At 39.9% G+C, this 21,356-nt stretch overlaps 1 protein-coding gene across 1 annotated transcript; it reads left to right on the top strand.

Moving 5' to 3' along the window:
* Positions 1–1,254: 1,254 nt before the first annotated feature.
* si:ch211-225b11.1 (uncharacterized protein LOC561694 homolog) lies at positions 1,255–21,228 on the top strand. The gene is made up of 13 exons (XM_061072300.1): positions 1,255–1,939; positions 4,180–4,314; positions 8,984–9,194; positions 9,560–9,692; positions 10,411–10,545; positions 12,490–12,593; positions 12,846–12,970; positions 15,489–15,601; positions 17,695–17,835; positions 17,940–18,039; positions 18,293–18,393; positions 18,512–18,679; positions 19,116–21,228. The coding sequence occupies exons 1-13, from the start codon at positions 1,723–1,725 to the stop codon at positions 19,227–19,229; spliced, it is 1,797 nt and encodes a 598-aa protein (XP_060928283.1). The 5' UTR covers positions 1,255–1,722; the 3' UTR covers positions 19,230–21,228.
* The last annotated feature ends 128 nt before the right edge of the window (positions 21,229–21,356 follow it).

Raw genomic sequence — 21,356 nt, 5'->3', positions numbered from 1 at the left:
GGAGGAGGTTTTATCCCAGATGTTGTTGTTATTAATTGTACATCATATCTATGAAGGTAAAGCATCAATTAACTATATATTAACAATGAATAACCAAAATTATGCAAAAGACCTTCAAATGTACGACTGATTTTCAACATCTTGTCCCATATTCTAAATAAATGAATAATAATAATCAAACCTTATAACATCTTTGCACAATGTGCCACACTCATCGGAGTGTGGCACTGATCTTACAGAACCAAGCTTTTACATACACGCCCACAGTCTCTGACGCAACAGGGACGTATGCGCAGGGACTCCAATGATAGGTCGAAGAAGCTGACCAATCAGTGGCCTTAGGCAGATGTCTCAGTGTTATGAATGAAACAGTGCCATAGTAATATGACACCAGCAGTTTTACAGCTAAACTGCCTGTGTAGAGTAAAACACACAACATTGATCTGCATTGAAACCTCAGAGTTTTACCGTGGATGTGATTGGATCCAGCAAAATGTCCTGTTTATAAGGACTTCCCCCAGAAGGGCAGATGCGTATTTATAGTCTGTGGTTGTAATTCTGCTGAGACTCACTATAGGACCCTACAGAGCATCACCAACACCAACAGCGTCTATAGAAACCACACTGCACTTCAAAATAAAAGCACCAAACTCTTGTATTGTAAGCGTTAATTTCCACTGTTCATGTTAAGGTGAGGTTAAAGTACAAGGTTTACTGCAAACCTTTAACTTTCATTGTGATAGATTAACTTGGCTAAATTGTAAGACTAGGGCAGGGCTAGGCAACCTTTGCAATCAAAAGAGCCATTTTTAAGAACTATGCTTTCCGCTCATCTCCAGCTTGGTGCTTTTCAGCAAATGCTGTGTGCTTGTTCTGGAAATGTTTCTCAACATTACATTTTTTGTTGTTTGCTAATTTCTCGCCACAGAAGCACACAGGAAAGTCAATATCGATGGCAGTGAAAGCAAATTAATCTGTCCACACAGAGATATGTAACAGAAAATATGAACAAAAACATTAATTGTATGTTCTTGCACTTGCCCTATAAATAAAAACAATTTCCAACTAAAATAAAACGCAAAAACAGAATAAAACTTTGTGGTCAAATACAAAGGTAATAATAACCATACTTGTCAATCATTGAACCTGAACTTAATAAAGACATAATTTTGTTACCAAAATAAAGAAAAATAAGTAACCTTCCTGCAATTGAACATGATCTCGCCTGAAAAAAGAGTCTTGTGCAAAGCGAAAAAGATGCAACGTCATGTCCAAAATCAATGTGTGTTGCCTGTAATGCAAACAAACTTCCCCATGTGACGCCTCATGGTACACAGTGAATCCCCGGTCGGCTTTTATTTTGGTGAAAGGCGTATCCTTAACACCCCTGTGCATGTTTCAGTGGTCCAACCAGAAGGGATGGAAAAAGGACAACTGCACTTATGTCATAGTACAAGTCAGTGGCTGAACTGGAAACAGATCGTGTTGGGGTTTGAATAGCCATTGTGTTGTAAGGGTTTGGTGTGCTGCGGTCTCAGTAGCGCGTACAATGTGCTTTTATTGATTATCATAGTTGAGAGAGCCATAAAAAGGCCATAAAAACCCGGCGTTTATTTAATGCTCCGGCGTGGTCGTTGCTCCGTATGTCGCGTATTTGTCATTTTCTCTGAAGCAGCCTCGTCTGGAAATAGCAACTAGACCCTCCACTCTGCTCGGATCCTCATGGAGGTCTACAAGTCACAGACAGCAGCTGATGAGGGAGACCGTGCGGCTCTGAAATCTCTGGATCTCAAAGTGATCTCCGAGAAGACCGTGGATGGGGAGCCGCAGAGACCCACGTGGGACAGCCGCCTGGAGTTCATCCTGGCATCGGTGGGCTACGCGGTGGGACTGGGCAACGTGTGGAGGTTTCCGTACCTTTGCTACAGCAACGGCGGAGGTGAGACTCTCAGGCTGCCCACCACACATGATGGTTCTAACCTGGGGTGACTGCTGCGGTGCTTTGCCTGTGGTCAGATGAGGGTGCTGCTGTTATAGCCTAAAGAGAATAAAGAGAGGAAAATTCTGGGCTATGTTCATGTTTAAAATGAAATGGTCTTATTCAGTTTTTGTTATGCTTCCTTACACTGTCCTTTAAGGTTGTAACATCAAGAACAGTCAATGCCTCCTCATGGAAAGACACAGTCTTTACACTAGGGCTGCAACTAACGACTATTCTGATAGTCGATTAGTCACCGATTATTGAAACGATTAATCGACTAATCGGATTATGAATGACACAAATTCTCAATTGCTCTTATTTAGCAAGCAGCTTTTAAATTTAGCTTGAGGTTGTTCGAGGCATGTGATGACTGAAAATAAAGGCAATAAATATTGATACTTCATTAAAAAAAAATGTCTTTTAATAAACTTTGTTTCATATAAGGGTACTGTTGACACAAAAGCAAAGACAAATCAAGTTTTTGTCCATTTAAAAGCAAGGACAGGCAAAGTGCTAATAAAACAAATAAATTAAAAATCAAGTATTCATTTTTCCTGTTAACAAAAATGACAGGGAAAGTAACATCAATAAAAACATCAACAAACGAAACTACAGTCTTCTTCTGACTAAATAATTGTGATTAAAACAAGACGTTTGTCAGGCAATAGGATAACATAACGCTTTTAAACTCGTTAATAAAAAGTTTAAACCATATTTTTGTAATGGATGCTAGAATCCTGCGCGCAGATATATACGTGTATATATAACATCTGACAGAGGCGAGTCCGCATCGTCTCCGTTACGAAGTCACACGTGCCTCCTCCTCCTCACATGCGCGTGTCTTGCTTCCATGCAGAGCAGGTCCGCCGCACAAATACTGCAGGTAGTTTTTCTCGGGCCATGTCAAGAGTGAAGTTCTCCCGAACTTTTTACTTCCTGGTGCGCGACTGCGCGCGGCAGCGGACGCCGACATTGGTCCATGTTTCGTCGGTATTGCACATGCGCGACTTTCAGAGATAGGAAGGAAGCGAGATGACTCACTCCTCAGGTACTTCCATCAGCACCTCCGGTAAAACGCCGTTTAGTTCAGCTGCGCGGCACGAGAAACACGCGCTATGACGTCACCAACGAATCATCGACGGGTAAATTCGTCGGCGACTATTTTGGTCATCGATTTTTGTCGACGACGTCGACTAATCGTTGCACCCCTACTTTACACAAAGGAACAGCAAAGCAATTGTGGAGGATACTGAAGAAATGTCAATATGTGCCTATTTAAATAACAACAACAACAATAATTATAATTTGGCTATTATTGTTATCAGCTCTCTCTCTCTCTTACTCGTTTTGGGAACTGATAGATTTTTCTCCACTACATTGTATAGTCTTGACTATTCTCTGCCCTGACATAGTATATATTATGATTTGGTGCTATATACAAATATAAGAGAATTTAATTGTTAATACTTAATCTGGAGGTAGAGTATGTTTTCTTCAGCCTGTGTATGGGTTATTGCAGCTGAAATCAGTTAAATATTAGACTTTCATAACTTTCGTAAAAAACCCAAAAGCCCCTTCACAATATACATGAAGCAAAGATTATGTGCTTGTTGATAATACCTGTGCAGACATGTAAAAAATGCAGTTGTTGTAAAACAGGATTTATCTGCATTGTGAGAGGGACTCGACAAGGTATCGTATTTAAATGATCTAGCTGTCGTTAAGCAAGGGCCTCAGCAGATTACTGTTTTCTTTGAACTAACACAAGAGTCTTCTTTTATTATTTATTTATTAGGCATGGAAATAAAAGAAAGTAATTTATAAATAACAGGGGGCTGGATCTGAGTATTCTTCCTGAGTGAGGAGGGTTATGGATCGTGTTTGGTTTAAGGATGTATGTCTACAAAGACGGCTCTGTATACATGGAGACCAGCTATTTTCAATGTGTGCTCAAAACCTGGCCCCCTCCAATTGAGTTTGTACCAATATATCACCCAACAATACAATCATGTTATTAGTGTTTTGTTGCACATTATAAAAAAAACTCATCAACCTAATTGTAATAACTCAAGAAGCTGTATCTAGGAAGTATTCTTTATCTAGACAATGATACAGCAGCTACAACATCATATCCATCTCCCCAAGCCACATACTTGCGAGCTACTTATTATCTGGTTTCTACTCTTCTTCTAATTCAGGGGCCTTCTTGATCCCGTACTTCACCATGGTGCTCCTGTGTGGCTTCCCTCTGCTCTTCTTGGAGTTTTCTATTGGGCAGTACACTCGTTTAGGACCAGTGCCTGCTCTCGCCAAGATGTGCCCCTTGTTCAAAGGTGAGTGATTCTCCAGGCTAAAGGCTCTAACGTGAGTAGGGTTGAGCATCTCTCATTAACACAGACTCTCATTAACACAGACAATGTTTTTGGTTACGTGACATGTGCTGACACCCCTTAGAGTTTCTGGGTCCTGTTCCATAAAAATTACAGCAAATTGTACTCTAATTATGGATCAACCATACATCTGTTGATGCACTTGAACACACCATGAGTCATAGTAACAGGGTTTACAGCTGTTTGAGGTTTTTAAACCCAACTCACTGTCATCCGGGAAACCCGACCACAAATGATCACTTCCCAGCCTTGTCCAAGAGGCATTAGTCAACAGGTTGTCCCTCTTGATCCACAAACCCCTCGAGGGTTTCTCTACTATCTCTGCAGCTCTGCTGGTGGCTTTTCTTTGTCATGCGCTGGGGACGCATTTGAAGTATTTGGCATTGCACAGTGAATTTCCTGTTCAACCACTGCCTACTAGTTCAATGGACAAGGCCCTTGCACACCACTCCTCCAGCAGTTCTGCATTCTTACTCTCATATAGCATGCTGACGACCAATGACATATTGATTGTTTCAAAAGCGGTTTCTTCCATGTCTTCGGGGAACCTGTATTGCTTTCCCAGGTCCTCCCTCAATTGCCCTGTCATGTGCTGTTCCAAGAAGGCCTGCTTAGGTCCCTTCAATGTGACCCTAGTCATTGATGGTCTGAGAAGCCTAACTCAGCGGGATGGGTTGAGCAGAACATAAAGCACAGATGCATTAAAGAGTTCAGCCCCCCAACAGTTACATATACACATAGCTCAACAACCCCAGCCCTCACTCCCTTCCAGACCAGGTCTTCTCTTTGTTCTTGGTTCAGCTGTAGTGGAATGGTGCCCAGACCTGCTTCCCTAGGGCCTACTACTTTAATTTAAAGACAAAAAGAAATAAATATACATGTGTTTCATGTTCGAGATCTATACTAATGTTTTGAGGGTTTAATATTGAGCCCTGGTAAAGGCATGCTCTCTCAATCTGTAATAAAATCGGCATTTTTCTATGTGATAAATGATTTGATTTCACTTGTTGATGGATGAGATCTTGTTTACCAGAATTTAAAATCAGTGTCTTTTTTGATTTCTTAAACTGTTTTTAATAGCTCATTGAAAGCATTTTAAATTCACAAGAAAGAGATAATCAAATCATTAAAACATGAACCAATATTATGCCAAAATCCAATAATCAAATGCTGCACAGTTGAATGATAAATAATGGATCTGCTGGTGATTGTGGGTGTTCTCTTACAGACGACATTTGTTTGTTTCAACAAATCGCAAACATTAGTTAAATTGTTGCTCAGCATAATGGGTGGTTTGTGTAAAGGCTTACCATGCACATGAACAAAAAAAACAACTCATATATTTGGTATTTGCCAAATTGTACATGTGAATGATCGGGGATGTGTGGTCTCGGACTCAGAGAGCACCGACAGTCACTATGCAGCTCTTCAAAAGAACCACTTTCCAATTCAAACAAGAGCCCAGCCATCAACAATCAGTGCTTGGTGGTGTGAATTGAAAATGCTGTTTCTCATGTTCTAACTCAAGATTTTTCTCCATAGTTTCCTTATCTCCTTAAAGACAGAGATTATCTACCCGGTCAAAACGTTTGGGTCCTTCACTTGATTTATCGCTCATTTCTTCCTGGTTATTGCACTGTGCTAAACAAGGGCCAAAAGCAGGTAGTTGTTTTCTGTATGTTCTTCTTGAATAATTTCCCTGTGCAACCCAAGTGCAGTTAACTGTGATGTATCTGTGATCAGTGATTTAGATGCCCACAAATAACTACCACAAATCAACACATATGCTCATGATTAATATGCTGCAGTAGACTTTATCATGCACAATGTATTATTTCAACTGGTTACATTCTCTTACACTTCACATGTATGAATTAATTCAGTGATGATAGTGGTGAGGCATGACCGGACAATAAACAATGAATTCAAGACTAAACCAGACTGTTGTTAAGGAATTTCTTCCTTAATAAAGATGTTAATAAAGGTCACATTGTATTTAGGGTCAAATAAATCCTTCTCTTCAAAGACAAGAAGATGTTTACTAAAAGGCAAAGCTTTGGTTTGATTAGGAAATAACCATGGTTGCAAAATGTGAAGACAGTTCCTGTTTCCGGCGTACGGAGGGGAGTAAACCCTCAAGCTTGCCACTGTATTTAAATAGTGTGTTTGGCAACAAACCAAGTCACACACTGATGTAGTGGGAGTCATAGGGTCCAGTTTGAGAAAAGCCTGATAGCTCCAACTGAATGACACAATCTTGACATGATTGGCTTTGTTTTTCGATCCCAGTAGACTGATATATTCTTTGGCAGTTTGAAATGAGCTATCATTACACCACTCGCAGGGTATCTGGTGTAACAGTGGAGCGGTCGACCATGTAAGCTAGATTAGTAGAGTGAAAGAGGCACTCCTTTGCCTCTGGCATTCCAGGATTGTCACTACAAGAATAAACCTGTAGCTGGAACCAGCAACCAGTTAGGCTATCTTAACACAAAGACTGGAAACATATGGTTTATAGGGACTCCAAGAAAGTTCCTGATCCCAGCCAAGAAATAGTCGAGTCCATAATCCCTGTAAAAGTTGTTTTTCTTTACAGTTTTTCCCCCCCATTAAAAATCACAAATTGCTTTATTGCCAAATCAGTTGATTAATTTGACAGCCAGAAGATATTTGCTGTTCCTGAGTCAAGATGTCTTAACCATAAAACTGGGGCCTTGGGGGAGACGTTTGACACTGGGCATATAGCAGAGTGAGTGTATGTTGTAATCAGATTTGATCTGGTCTTTGTTTTGGTAGCCAATCCAAGTGTGCAAGCATGTTATTGTGTTAGGGCATGTGCATTTTAGAGCATGTGAGTACCCCTCCTTAAAATAAGTTTTATAAAACACACATTTATCGACTGAAGTGTCTAACATGGAGGGTCCAGCACAGACAGCTAGATTGTTTTGTTGTGTCTCATTTATACAAGGTATCTTTATTCAGTCATTCATCCTCTATTCCCCCTAGCATTACCTTGCGAGGGGGAATAGAGGCTGAAGGGAGGTTCGAATTTTTGCCAACGATGCACTGGATTTGGTTTTATAGATTCGACATCAAGTGGCAGGGAATATTGTAAAAATAACATTTAAGTATCTTTACAGATTCAGAGTAGGGTAAACAATTAAGGGGGGGCGAGTGTTGAGAAGATCGGGCCTATTCAGCAAGAGACTTATACCCAGCACCTAAAGTTTGTCAAAAAGTTGCAAGGGTACAATGGTGTTGAGTGCTGAGCTCAAATTGGTAAACAAAAAGCAGGGGTTGCAGGATACTGTAAAGGCCCAATGAACCATTTTCCTCTATTAGCCGCTATCTTCCATTATCGTTCATTAGATCAATGGGCTAAATTATTACAGACCAGTCACACAAACAATTTCATTACAACAGATGTCAGAGAAACAGACATTAGACTTGGGTACGTTAATAACAAAAACAGATTTAAAATATACAGGCACTTTACATTGCCCAAGAGACCGGTTTAATTATCTGAAAACAAATGCGTGTTGGTCAGTGCTGTAACTGCTGCCTTTTTCTGTAGAGCTGTAACCTTAGGCTCACAAAATAAGGGATTGCAGTCTCTGCTTGATCCTATGATCTCTCTTATTTATTAAACTTCAAGTCAAATCATGAATTCAAACGAACGTCTGACTTCAAATCGTAACTGCCAAAATAATTTTTTAGACTTCTCAACATGATTTGCGCCTCAGGAAGATTTTCAGTGGAAAAGGTTGTGGAAACAACTGCTTCATAATGTCATCAAACTAGGTCTTTTGTAATTGGTTTGATTAAGCGATCCCTTGCGGCTGAAGTAACATGTTGTTGTTAAAAGTTGCTAAGATGTGATTTAGTTACCTTTGGCTGAAGGTGGGCTAGCTATTTCTCGGTTTCCACTCTTTGTGCTAAGCTCATTAGTTTACTTGCCTTAAGCTCCATCTACATGATAAACATGAGAGAGGGGTGACATTTTTAAAATAAACTCCTTAGAAGTTCTTTTGTTGTCCTAGAAATGACAGTTTATATAGAATAAGTGTGAAATATATTCTCCTTTATACTTAGAGTGTAGCAGTTCGGTTCCCAAGGAAGCTGCACCCGCTCTTGATGCCGACGTCTTAATTGAAAACACACATGGCAGCCAGCATGAAGACGCACACACCCCAACCTGAAACCTGACACACAGCTCAGAAGGTGCTAAAAGACTGAATAATTGAATCTGTCTGAGCTTTGATCTCGTCCTATCTCACTCTGGCCAAGAGCCGGTTTTATTCACCAGCCAAATGTCACGGTGGAATTTGTAATCCATGGCTGCAGGAATCCCTTTAATCATTAGCTCCATTTGCTTAACTTCATCTTATGATAGTGGCTCTTCTGTCATCTATATGTGGAGACCAGACAATGCCTGTAATTTTAATCCTGGGCCCAAATCATTAACAACTCACTACAATGAGAGCAGTTTTACAATAGTTTGAAGAGGTGAAGTGTCCAATTTCTCCCCCTTAAGTTTTCCAGGCTTGAGTTGCCCAGAGTCGTCTCTCACTTTGTGTCTCCCCGCCCCCCCCTGCTGCATGTCATTCCACAGGTGTTGGTCTGGCCACAGTTGTTCTCTCCTTTGTATACTCCACGTACTACAATGTGCTCATGAGCTGGGCTCTTTACTATCTCTTCAACTCGTTCGGAGCCACGCTTCCCTGGATGTCCTGCAACAACACTTGGAATGTTGTCGGGAACTGTTCCAGTGGTTTCCAAGGCAATGTCACTCACCTGCAGTCTGCCAGTCAACAGTTCTTTGAGTAAGAAGCTTATGTATTTGCAGTATTTATATCACTCTAGCTGTTTAAAAAAAACATGTCTTACACATACTTACACAAACACAAGTCATGTTTAAGCAACACGTGAATCAAAATAAAAAATGTTGCAGGATCATGTGCTCATTTCATTAGGCCTGTGTCATACAAATATCTGATCAAACGTTCTCATGAACCACATTGGCTTTGTTTTTGGGGTATAAACAATAATGTCACCCAATCGTTTGTTTTAGTCTGGAAACATGAGTCTTTGATGTCATAAATTGAACTTGAAAGTTTTTTATAGCTTTATGGGCTGAATCACTGAATCCTTATTTTTACATTCTCACTCTTCTTTTTCACTTTTCCAGTCATAACCTTCTGCAGAAAACCGATGGCATTGAAGAAGCAGGTGGACTTCGCTGGGAACTCTTTGGCTATCTGGTTTTGGCCTGGGTCATTGTGTACTTGTGCATATTTAAAGGAATCAAATCCACTGGCAAGGTCAGAATTACGCTGCTTTCCAGGAAATGTTTATACATTGTGGTGGTTATAGTTTTTGTCCTGTTTGCATTCTTTGACTTTATTGTTTGTCCTCTTACATTAATCATCGTTAGTGCCAGAGACAAAGGCAAGAATTTTTCATTGGATAGTATATAGTCTGTCAGATATGTTTTATTTTCTGTAGTCTACAATTTGTGTTATCTCTTTTGCAAATGGCATATCTTTGTTTTAGGAAGTTGACATACACACATTTCAAAATGCATAACAAATGTTCGCTCAGACAAATCCGAATAAGAACATGATCAAATGAAACAGAAGAGGTTTGTTGTGATATACTGAAAAAAATATATCTGTCTGTGTTTACATGGACAGAAATATCTGATTTGGCTTTTGACCTTATTCTGAGACACTACCTAGATTCAGAATATTCCATTCATATTCCTGTTCAAATGTTACAGAGCACAGTCCAATTATGAGTCACGTCAACATCACATCCTGCTACTTGTTTACACTCCAATGTGTCGTGAAGCATTTGGTTGGCTGTCTTTATCGGGTTCATATCAGTAAATTGGTATTTATGTAAATTCATTTGAAATGAAATCATAGATCATCTGGCGTCACTGAAAACAGGTCCACCATCGCTGTTGCAAACTATGGCAGCAGCAAACCCCCACATTCACGTGGTTCTGCCTCTTTGTGTTTGTTTTGTGTCACACAGGTTGTGTATTTCACTGCTATATTTCCATACTTCATTCTGTTCGCCCTGCTCATCAATAACCTGCAGCTTCCTGGAGCCAAAAATGGTATCCTCTACTTTGCCACACCTGTCTGGAGCAAACTCTTTGAAGTGAAGGTGAGAGTGTGTTAATATATAAGTAGGTCAATAGAAATGGTGGTGAAGTCTTAAGGCCTTTATTTATGCCTCTCCGTTTTTTCTTTTACGGACAGATAAGACCGCCCTATCCGTCGTGAAACGCCCTCTCCTAATGCTTCGGACAGCTTTTCGTACACGTCTGATTTTTCTAACTATCCGTCTTCATGTTGGAGACCCGACGGACCGCTCTTGGCTGTGATTGGTCCGCGAACGACATAATTTCCGTATGACGTCATTTCCGTATTTCCGGACCTCAAACTTCCTGTTTACTAGTAGCAACAAACACGAACACAACTATGATTCTACGATTAATGTGACGTGTGTGTTAAGCCAGCGGAGTTGTCCGGCTGAAGGTGGCTCGTTAGAGCACTGAGGGCATGTGTGCACGGTCACAGACGGTTAGAACGAGCTTTCAAAACGGCGCTAGCAGGCTAGGCTAGCCACCATGCTAACTGCGGTGGTAACAGTGCAAGAACCCGCCGTCACGACTTTAATTCCACTTCTATCATGACACTGTTTCTATAATACCGTCAGGTTAGAAGCAAACACTGGATAGTAGTTGTTAGTGCCGGGAGTCCCTGCTGACTGTGTGTGGAAGCTGGGGGGGAGCTAGCTCCGGGTAGCTTCTAGCTACATGTAGCCTCAAGCAGATTCAAGCTGTGGAATCAGCAACACAGTTCGGAAACAAGACCGGGGAACCGCTGCGCTAAGAAACGATTACATCAGCATCTTGACCCGCTGGGTGTCAGTGTGTGGGAGACAAGCTAACATGTAAACAGAGACATGTGGACTTCTTCTTCCCAAATGGGGTAGGCTTCTCTGAGCTCGTCTTCCGTTGCGCCACCTATGGGTTTGGCGGGGAATTGTTTTTAGACGGATAGTCGTCGGAGAAGTAAAAATCAAAAAGACTCTTTGCCCCCCGCTGAGACCTCTCCGAGAAACGGATACGTAGAAGTATATAAGAGCCTTTAGGACATTGGTTACACATTGCCATCAAGTTTTAGATAAAGTCTGAAGTCTTTTTTTCGAGGATAGAGGCCTTCACCTTTTGTTTGCTCAAAGTTCACAAGCAACAAAAGCAAGAACAGCAAAAGATAAAGGGGAAGCGGCCATTTCAGGAATGAACCACAAAAAAACCATCTCATCTTTCTAATCAGAATTCAATTCAATCAGTGGAAAATTTGTCTTTGAATATTTTTGAAATCCAGTGCAGAGGCTGGAAATGTCCCAGAATAGTCTGGTCTGACTACAGCTGGGTGTCTCCTGACTCCTTAGTACCACAAGAACGGGAACACTGAATACTTAGTGCATTTAGAATAGTTCAACTTAGGTTAATGTGAACCCACACTGGACACACCAGATCACACATACAAGTAAATCTTTATCTCTTAGGTGGTTCTCTTTAACAAAGAATATCCTATACTTAACCAGCCAGCTATACCAAATACAAAAAACAAATGCAGAAGTTGCTCCATGAAGACCAGGGGACTTTACAACAAAATTAAAGTAGAATGACATTCCCATAGCTTGGCCAAGGTAAAACTGATTGAACTGATCAATTAGATTGCACACACTTCTACAAATTAGTCCCCTAAATGTGCCCGATTTCTTTTCCTCAAGATCCATGACTTATTGAGTGGTAAATCTGTAGAAAACATCAAATAAATCAATCAATCAATAAAGAAAAAAAGCCCTATATCTCCCAATGTTAAAGAAAGTGAAAAACTAAATTCCTGGATCTGGTTCCACATCAAAATATTGTATGGGTTCTTTCCAGACCCATACTGCATCCTTTAAGTTCCGTAGATCTGCTTTTTGTGTGATCTTGCCAACACACAAACCAAAAAACTAACAGGGGTGAAAACATAAGCTCCTTGGCAGGGGTATTTAAACACATTTTATTCTTTTGTATCTCCATCATAGGTTTGGGTTAATGCAGCTGCTCAGGTGTTTAACTCACTTGGAATAGCATTTGGGTCCATGATTTCGATGGCTAGTTACAACAAGTTCAACAACAACATTCTCAGGTAAGAACTGAACATTTTCCTTTTGTCTAAGATGGTTACTCCCATCCTGCAGAGAACTGAACTGAACCCTGTCTGGAACTAGTACCTGCCAGAGACAGTTCCTGGTTTTAACAAAAACATTTGAGCACTTTGGTAATGTAATAAACAGCTCTCTTAACGATCTAATGGCTGCTTGGTATCCTAGAAATGTGATTTTCCTGGTTTCCTGGGAACTGGTTTGAAATTGCAGATTTTTTCGTCCCTCTTTCCCAGGGATGCTCTTATCGTGGCCGCTACCAACTCATTCACTAGTATCCTGGCTGGCCTTGTGATCTTCTCAGCCATTGGCTACATGTCTCATGTACACAACCTCCCAGTGGACAACATAGCCACAGGTGGTAAGCATCAAGCCTGGAATGATTATTGCTCCACAATAACATAGCTTTGTTTTATTGTAAGTACTTGAACAAAAGCACCACAGCATGGGGTTGATGTGGAATACATACTGTACATTCCAAGATGTTACAGAAACAGAGATGGACATTTTGTTTATATATTTATGATACCAAACTCTAGTGTCAAGTACAAGACCTGTTTTTTGTTATTATCCTCTGGGACAGATTTCTTTCTTGCTTTCATGATAAAACTAAACACAGATGTCAAGAAATGCATTACTTCAATGGTCTGCACAGAATAGGTGTGCAGGTTATATGAGGACAACTTAGTGGCAATTTAATAAACATCCACCAGGTTGTACAGCTAAGTCATCATGAGGAGTACTACTCAACATGCAAAAACAGTTGCACAATGTCTTCTTCAGCTCTGGAGAAGATTTTTTTTTTTTTTTGGCGGCACCAAGCTTTGACCAACGAAAACCTGTTCTGAAGTCACTGGGGCAATGTTTCACTCACTTAAGCTTAGTTTACCCTAGCTGTTATGAGTTATAGTGAAGCAACATGAACACAACTTTGTGTGTACTGTAAATGTGAATGTAATGTGAATTATATTAACAAAGCTGGCACATGTCTAATCGGCAGTGAGGGTTTGAGCTTGAAAAAACTGGTCTTCTTTGTGCGACATAAAAAAAAACCCAGAGAGGGTTTTGGCTTCTGTTACTGGATGTTTGAACACGTCTGAAAAGGAGCTTTGTCAGTTCAGTAATGCATTATTAAATACTGTGACATCATATGTTCAGCCCCTGGCTCAGATCAGAATCCCGTGAAGTGATGAAAACATGGCCTCTGTCCGTTAGAATCCCTGCTTAATGATGAGTTGCTTGTGGTCTGATCTGATTCTCCCAGTGTTAAACTGGTCTTTAATTCTCCTCCAGAATTATCCTCAATGAGCATACAGACATGGTCGGCCAATCAACAACACCTTCTGAACTGAAATCATAGTTTCAAGACTATCCATATACCTCATGCCTAAACAAGGTGATTGAATCCATTATCATGGCCAGTAAAGACATTTGCGTTGTCATGTCGACGTCACAAACACAACCAAAACTGAGGCTCTATCTCACCTCCCTAACTTGCCAAACAGGCCATTCAAGTTTCCATCACTGCCAATCGGATTAGATTAAAACCTGTATCTACTGCTGAGTCATTTGACCTGGGAGTGAACGCCAAAGTGAATTTCCAGTGGAAGAGGGGCTTTAGTGATCGCTGCAGATTTCTTGCTGCTATCTGCTGCCAGTTCTCCTGCATGTGGGTAGAAGATTAGTGGGTTAGTTAATGATTCAGCCAAAGTTCAGTTCATTAAAGGTAATTACAAGAATTAGCTTATTTTGAGTTCTGCAACCACACAGCAGCAGCGTCATTGTAATAGGTTCACTGAGCTCTTTGTCTGTCTCTCACAGCGAGATTGCTGTAATTTTAAAATCCATTTGGATTAAACCTGACAAGTTGATGGGGCTATGCAATCCATCAAAGATCAAGGTCAAAGCGTTGGGCTCCCATTTTAGCGCAATGCAAACAATTAAATAAATGGAACCTTTTTTCATTTTGACCAATCTTGGTATGCAGCCTACAGGGACAGGGAAAGACATCCATTCATCATCTATATCCCAGGTGACATTGGGCGAGAGGCGGGGTTCACCTTGACCAGGTCGCAAGTGTATCACAGGACCAACATACAATCAACCATCCCTGCTGACATGCTACAGTTAATCCACCTAACCCATGTCTGCATGTACGGAGCACTCGGAGAAAACCCACACAGACACGTGTAGTACATGCAAACCCTACTCCCCCCTACTCACTGCTGACATGTTGTTCTATCTTTTGAACGTCAACACCAAGTTTCCTTCACATCTGATCGAGAAGTAATAATGAAGGAACACGGAGTGCACAATGATGAAATAGGTGAGATTGGTTTCACATCGGTCTTTAAACAGAATGAAACCATCTGAACTGACTGATTGAGCTGTTTCCTCAGATTAACGCAGAGGGTTAGAACTCACATATTGGACTATAATTACGCATGTTGTTCTATATAATTGATATTACACCATACATATGCCCACAAACCAAATATATTACCTAATTAGGTCTCAATCTCATTTTACAGTAGCGCTATAAATGTATTATTATTTTGGTATCACATTAGTTAAATCTGTACAAAAATCTGAAATCTGCCAGGCAATTCCTAAAAAAGGATTTTATAGATTAAAAAAAAAGATATAACCATACATCAATGGATAGAACATGTTAAAGTTGCAGTTGACAGCTTTTCAACGTCAAGTGGTTGCTTTCACTCTATTTTTCACTTTCTTTCCCACCTCCAGCTGTTCACTTCTTCTTATTTTCCCTGGTGGTTTTTAGGGATAAAGCCACTGTAGAAGCTACTGTATAATAAGACAGATTTTGTTACCTGTTCTGTAGAACTAACAAGCTCTGTGTTGTATCATGTTTTCAGGACCTGGTCTGGTGTTTGTCGTGTACCCTGAGGTCCTCTCAACTATGCCCCTCTCCCAGCTGTGGGCCCCTCTGTTCTTCTTCATGCTGCTGTGTCTGGGCCTCGACAGCCAGGTAAACATGTCTACCTCTCACAGAATCATGTACTGGAGAGGGAGGACAAAGCAGATCACTGGAGCTCTGCAAATCTGAATCTGTATTCTTGGGAAACAATCACATGCAGTTATCAATGAACCTGAGATCAAGGAGATTTTTAGGGCCCGAGCACTGATCAAAGGTCAGGGAGGACCCTATTGTTATTGTAAGGATTATTATTATTCAGGCAAATGAATTGGCTTTTTGAGGGCTTTAACATGCTCAACTTCTTACCAAAATTTGCAGAAAGTTAGAAAGTGGTGAAAATTTACGTATTCTGAAGGAATTTTCAATGGGCGTCGCAAAATGGCTCAACGGTGCCCCCCGAGACCCCTGGAACGTGTTCACATTGACCGGTCTTCACAAAAATCTATTATATTTAAATATTTTGGTGCAATTGGAAAAACACAACAGGAAGCCTGCTATCTTGCATTTAGTGGCCATTTTGGCCATATTCCACATTTTTACTTTGATGTACTTGTACCAGGGTTTTCATCGGATCAACTTCAAATTGAGATGAGTGTCATCACAACAAGATGGAGATAAAAACTGAATGAAAGATTTTTTTTTTGTGACATGGTGTGACCGTGGCTTGGCGTCAAAGTTTGATTACACGCCATGAAAACACGATGTTCTGGCCATTAAAACATGATCTCCTGTACATACATCGACCATGAATCCTTTGATGCTGAGCCGGTCAAATATCAAAGGAATCTTTGTTTTTATTATTATTTTCAGGTAAAACGCATGCAACGCTTCAAAATGCATGTGCTCGGGCCCGCCCAGTGCTGCTTTGCAGCCCTAGAAATTTTATTTTATTTTGATACTGTATTTTTGCTATCATATTTATTTTTATTAGTATTATTCAGGCAAATGAATTGGCTTTTTGAGGGCTTTAACATGCTCAACTTTATACCAACATTTGCAGAAAGTTAGAACTTTTTGAGGGCTTTAATTATTATTATTATTCAGGCAAATGAATTGGCTTTTTGAGGGCTTTAACATGCTCAAATTCTTACCAAAATTTGCAGAAAGTTAGAAAGTGGTGAAAATTTACGTATTCTGGAGGAATTTTTAATTATTATTATTATTATTATTATTATTATTCAGGCAAATTAATTGGCTTTTTGAGGGCTTTAATTTTAGTTAGTTCTCTCCTCTAGGGAGTGATCTCTGACCTGTTAATGGATGAGTATAGAACATGGGACATCATCATTAGAGATGAGGCATGTCTTTATGAATACACTATTTCATTTACATTAAATGCTTAGACACATGCAGTTATGTCCTGCTGAACCACGAGATTTGGGACGTTGTTTTTCCTTGGGTCGCAACCTCTCTATAAAATGTGGGCTTGACTCCTGCAAAGGCAGGCTTCCATTATTGGCGTGTGGATGTCTCCGGATTTCTAGAATCCGTCCTGACCTGTAAGACTTTTGTGTAATAAACTTTAAACTATACAAGCAAGTTTTGGGTCCGCAGAGATTTCAGCATCAACTTCACCATCATCGACACCTCTCGGCTGCTAAAAATAGACGATACAACATATTCTATTCATTTATTGATTCTTCAATTAATTTGTAAAAAAAATGCATTAATGCACGTGTTTTTTGAATCAATTCCATGGAAATGATTCATTAGCATTTCCTTGTAAGTTGTGCTCTTCCATGGAACTCATTTCTAACTGGTTTTACTTTGTCAAGAGGAAAGTACACATGAGGCGTCTCGTCAAACTGTTGTTCTTTTACTAAACTACTGTAGGCAAAACAATTACAGAAGACATCTTCTCCAACTGTGCTCGTTCAGGCTCAGATTGTTCTGTTTATAACATATAATAATACAATATAATAACTTAATAATGTAGTATGAATTTAATGTTACAATGTAACACGTGTAATATTACATATCTCTGAAAATAGTATTAAAAAAAATTGGTCCATTTGGTCGGTTTTATATTCACCATAATAAACCTTTTAGGAGAGAGGGGGCAGAGTTTTCATGGGTTCAAACCAGTTCTACACATGCAATGGAATTACTGTTATACAGTCTACATATGTTTGTGTTCACTGCAGTTTGCCACAGTTGAGGTGGGTGTGGCGTTTGTAAAAGAACAGTTTGGACCTAAACTTCTGCCATATCTGAAAAGAGAAGAGCTGATAACCCTGGCTGTGTGTTTCCCCTGCTTCATTTTGGGAATTCCTCACATTACTAAGGTACACTAAGGAACTCCCAAACACATTTGTTAGAAAACATAACAACGGTTACATCACTTGTGACAGTGGTTCTGTCTCTCACTTTCTCCTTCCTTCTTGCACAGGGGGGGATCTATGTGTTCCAGCTGATGGACCACTACACCGCTATGGTTTCCCTCATGTTCTTGGCTTTCTTTGAAGTTGTAGCTGTCTGCTGGATCTTTGGTAAGATCCACGTGAAGTTCATGAGTTCAAACCATGGACTGTAGATAAAGACATATACAGTAGAGTCGACAGTTCTAACCTTGATATCGTGTTTATATGCTACATGCTTTAGACTTGCAAGCCCCCGGGACTTCATGAGGCTGATTTATGATTAAACTGAATTCTCAACGTCTTTGAAACCACATCAATAAATTTGAATTAGTGGTTTGTGATTATTTAAAGTGTAAAATCAGCACACGTCGTTTTCCATCAGGTGTCCGACGTGTCTCCTTAATGATCAAAAGGATGCTTGGGAAAACTCCAAACATCTGCTTCCGCGTCTGTTGGCTGGTGTTCAGTCCTGTGTTGGTGATGGTGAGGTTCTGTCCATTCTAAGCTAAGCAGTCTAATTATTGTCCTGTAATGATCAGATTAATCACATTAGTAAGAGGGGTTGTGTATAGGACTTGAATGTTTTTCCTTTTTCTTCTAGTGCATTCTGATCTCCAGCATTGTGCAGTACACTCCAGTTCAGTATGGGAAGTACAATTACCCGCTGTGGGCTGAATATGTGGGCTGGTGTATTTCACTGGTCTCTATAGTGTGGATCCCAGTCTTTGCCATTCAAGAGATCTGCAGCAACAAAGGCTCATTTCGTCAGGTGAGTACAAGGCACATTGCTCACTGCTAACATTAGCATGCATTACTGTTTTGCAAGTACAATGTTTAGCGTAAATAGAAAATAGATAATAGATATATTATACTCATTTGCAGGTTCATAATCCTAACTTGGGTTATTGAGCTTCAGGAACAGTGTTTTCAGTGGTGGAGAGCAGCTTTTCAGACCTTTTAAATAAAAACAAAAAACATAACATATTAGTAAAGAGGGGGAAACGAAAGAAGCAAAATATGTCTCCTTTTAATTTTGGTCTGATTTTGGTGGTTGATCTTGATGAAAACATGTCAGTTCCCCATTTAAATAGCCTGCAAAATCTCATGGTGGTTAAAATAGTTGCCTATCTGTTTTACTGCTTGAACAGACCGGACGTGTTCTAAGATGTTGCTTTTCTAAAAATAAAACCTTCTCTAACCCCCAGAGACTGAAAACAGCCGTGACTCCGACAATAGACCTGGATGCTGAGGATCCTTTACCAGAAAAACAGGCTCTAGACCAGCAGGAGTCTGAAACCTTGTTCACTTTAGGGATATGACCAGAGAGGAGGCCAACGCCACATATCAAAACCACTGCCTGGGGTACAGCTCATCTTCTACTGAAGACTGCTGTTTAGTGATGTGTTTGAACTGTATTTGAGATACAGTCTTTACGTTCTGGTCATAAAATGATTATTTTATTCTATTTGTTCTACCAAAGGATGGGTTTTTAATGTACCTTAGGCCAACTGTAGTCCTTTAATACCTAAACCGCTTATTCTTTGCAGTTGACTTTTGCATCTTGTACTTAATTTAATTTGGCTTAGGAAGAAGTTGACACTTCCTAGACAGTGCAGGTGTTCATTCCAACTAAAGATTAAAATGTAAAGGATTATGTCCTTCACTTTGGTGATTTGATAGGTATGTGCATGCAGTGAGTTTGTCTGATTAATGTAAGAGAGACTTGTTGTGTAATGTACAAGTGCAATTTTATCCCTGAGCAGGAAAAGCAGTTTCAGTACCCTTAGGTTAAATCGCTAGCGTCTGACCTACAAACTGTGACACAACTTGTTTCTAAGCCCGAAAAGAAGATAGCTGCAACCATTAATGCTTCAGCCTTTGGGTTTTGGCCTGCTATTTAAAAAAAAAAACAACCTCCAGTGCACAACAGCATGCATCGTTAAAAAAAACACATGAAGAAGTGGTGCTAAAATGAAAATGTGTTTTTTTTTCTACTCTCCTCAGGTCAAGGAATGATTTTATATTATTTTTCAGTTTAGTTTTATTTTTTATTTTTTTTTATACTTAATCACGGAGCAGGTTACAGATACATGATTAGCTGTGCCTTTGATGTTCTGCAATGAAGTTGAATTGAGCTGATGAGGATGGAAAATCTTCATCAGGGCAACGCCCACTGTGTCTGGAACGCTCGTACTCTCTATTCCATGTGAGACAGTTTATCACTGTTTAACTCACACTTCGTGACCCTTCCAGCAATAAATGTTGAAGAGTACAGTTTGGTTGAAATGTAACAGATTTGAACTCAAACTTGAACTTTGAGAAGCTTTTGTCATGTTGATCTTTGGAGTAAGAAGAACTACCTCACCTTGAAAAAGACCAGAGGAGAAACAGCAGAGCCATTTTCAGATGGAAACTCTGCCTTTCACTTATGACCAAATCAGCAGGAGATTCTCTGGGTCAGATATGTTTACAACAACAACAGGAAAATCTCAGGATGGCTCAGGCGAACGGTGGCGTCTGGTTAGAACATGCAGAAAGCAGGACATGACTGGCAGGACATAAATCTGAACATCAACGCTGGTTGGGCCCATATCACCAAAAGCTCTTGAATCTCGTTTTCTTTCCAAGTTCTCATCTTCAACGGATTCATGGGATATTTGTCCAGAGCAGCTGACTCACATACAGCCTCTCCGGAGTCTTTTCAGGGGAATATCAGTTCAGAGTTCAGAACATGGCTGAAAGCAGCTTTTGTGTAAGTTGTACAATCGCAGTTTGATCAAACAAACCAGTATGTAGGAGTGCCTTTTATTCCAAAGCACTGAAAATAAGCACTTGTCAGAAAAAATTCAAGGTATTTATTCAAGAAATATTTATCCATTGAATTGTGATGCACAAGAAACTAACCTTTGGGTTGAAAAATATTGAGTCTGTTGCTATTTTTAAAGATTACACAAGAGAGGCATTGGTTAACTTAAAAAGTCATGTTACCTGCCTCAACTGTTTGTTGTGATTTATTTTCGATAATATGTATTTAATTGGAATACCAAAACCTTTGTGTAAAATGCTGCATACTATATGTTGTTAAAATATTTTTTTTATAGTCATCAAGTGTATTAGTAGTATTTAAAAGTGTAGGGATGATACAGTTACACCTTTTTACTCTCAACACTCAAATGTATTTCCGTGGGTTTCATGTTTGTTTGTTAAACAAAATACATCTTCACCACATTACATGCTGATTTTTCATATCGATGACTGTTAAAATTGTCCTACTGTTATTGTCTTATTTTAACTGTTTTGTTATGTGGGATGTTGAATAAAATGCCTTAATTTTTGTTCTGGTGGAAAAACACTGTCATTTGGAGTAGAGCTTCAGAGAGTCACTGGGTGGCAGTGTAACAGAGGAGATTGTGAAATGTTTGCATAACTGAACTGCTTCACTCTCC

This window comes from Limanda limanda, chromosome 5 (genome assembly GCF_963576545.1).
Source record: "Limanda limanda chromosome 5, fLimLim1.1, whole genome shotgun sequence".
Taxonomy (NCBI): domain Eukaryota; kingdom Metazoa; phylum Chordata; class Actinopteri; order Pleuronectiformes; family Pleuronectidae; genus Limanda; species Limanda limanda.
The sequence above is the reverse complement of the archived record's forward strand: the minus strand, read 5'-3'. Positions and strand labels throughout refer to the sequence as shown.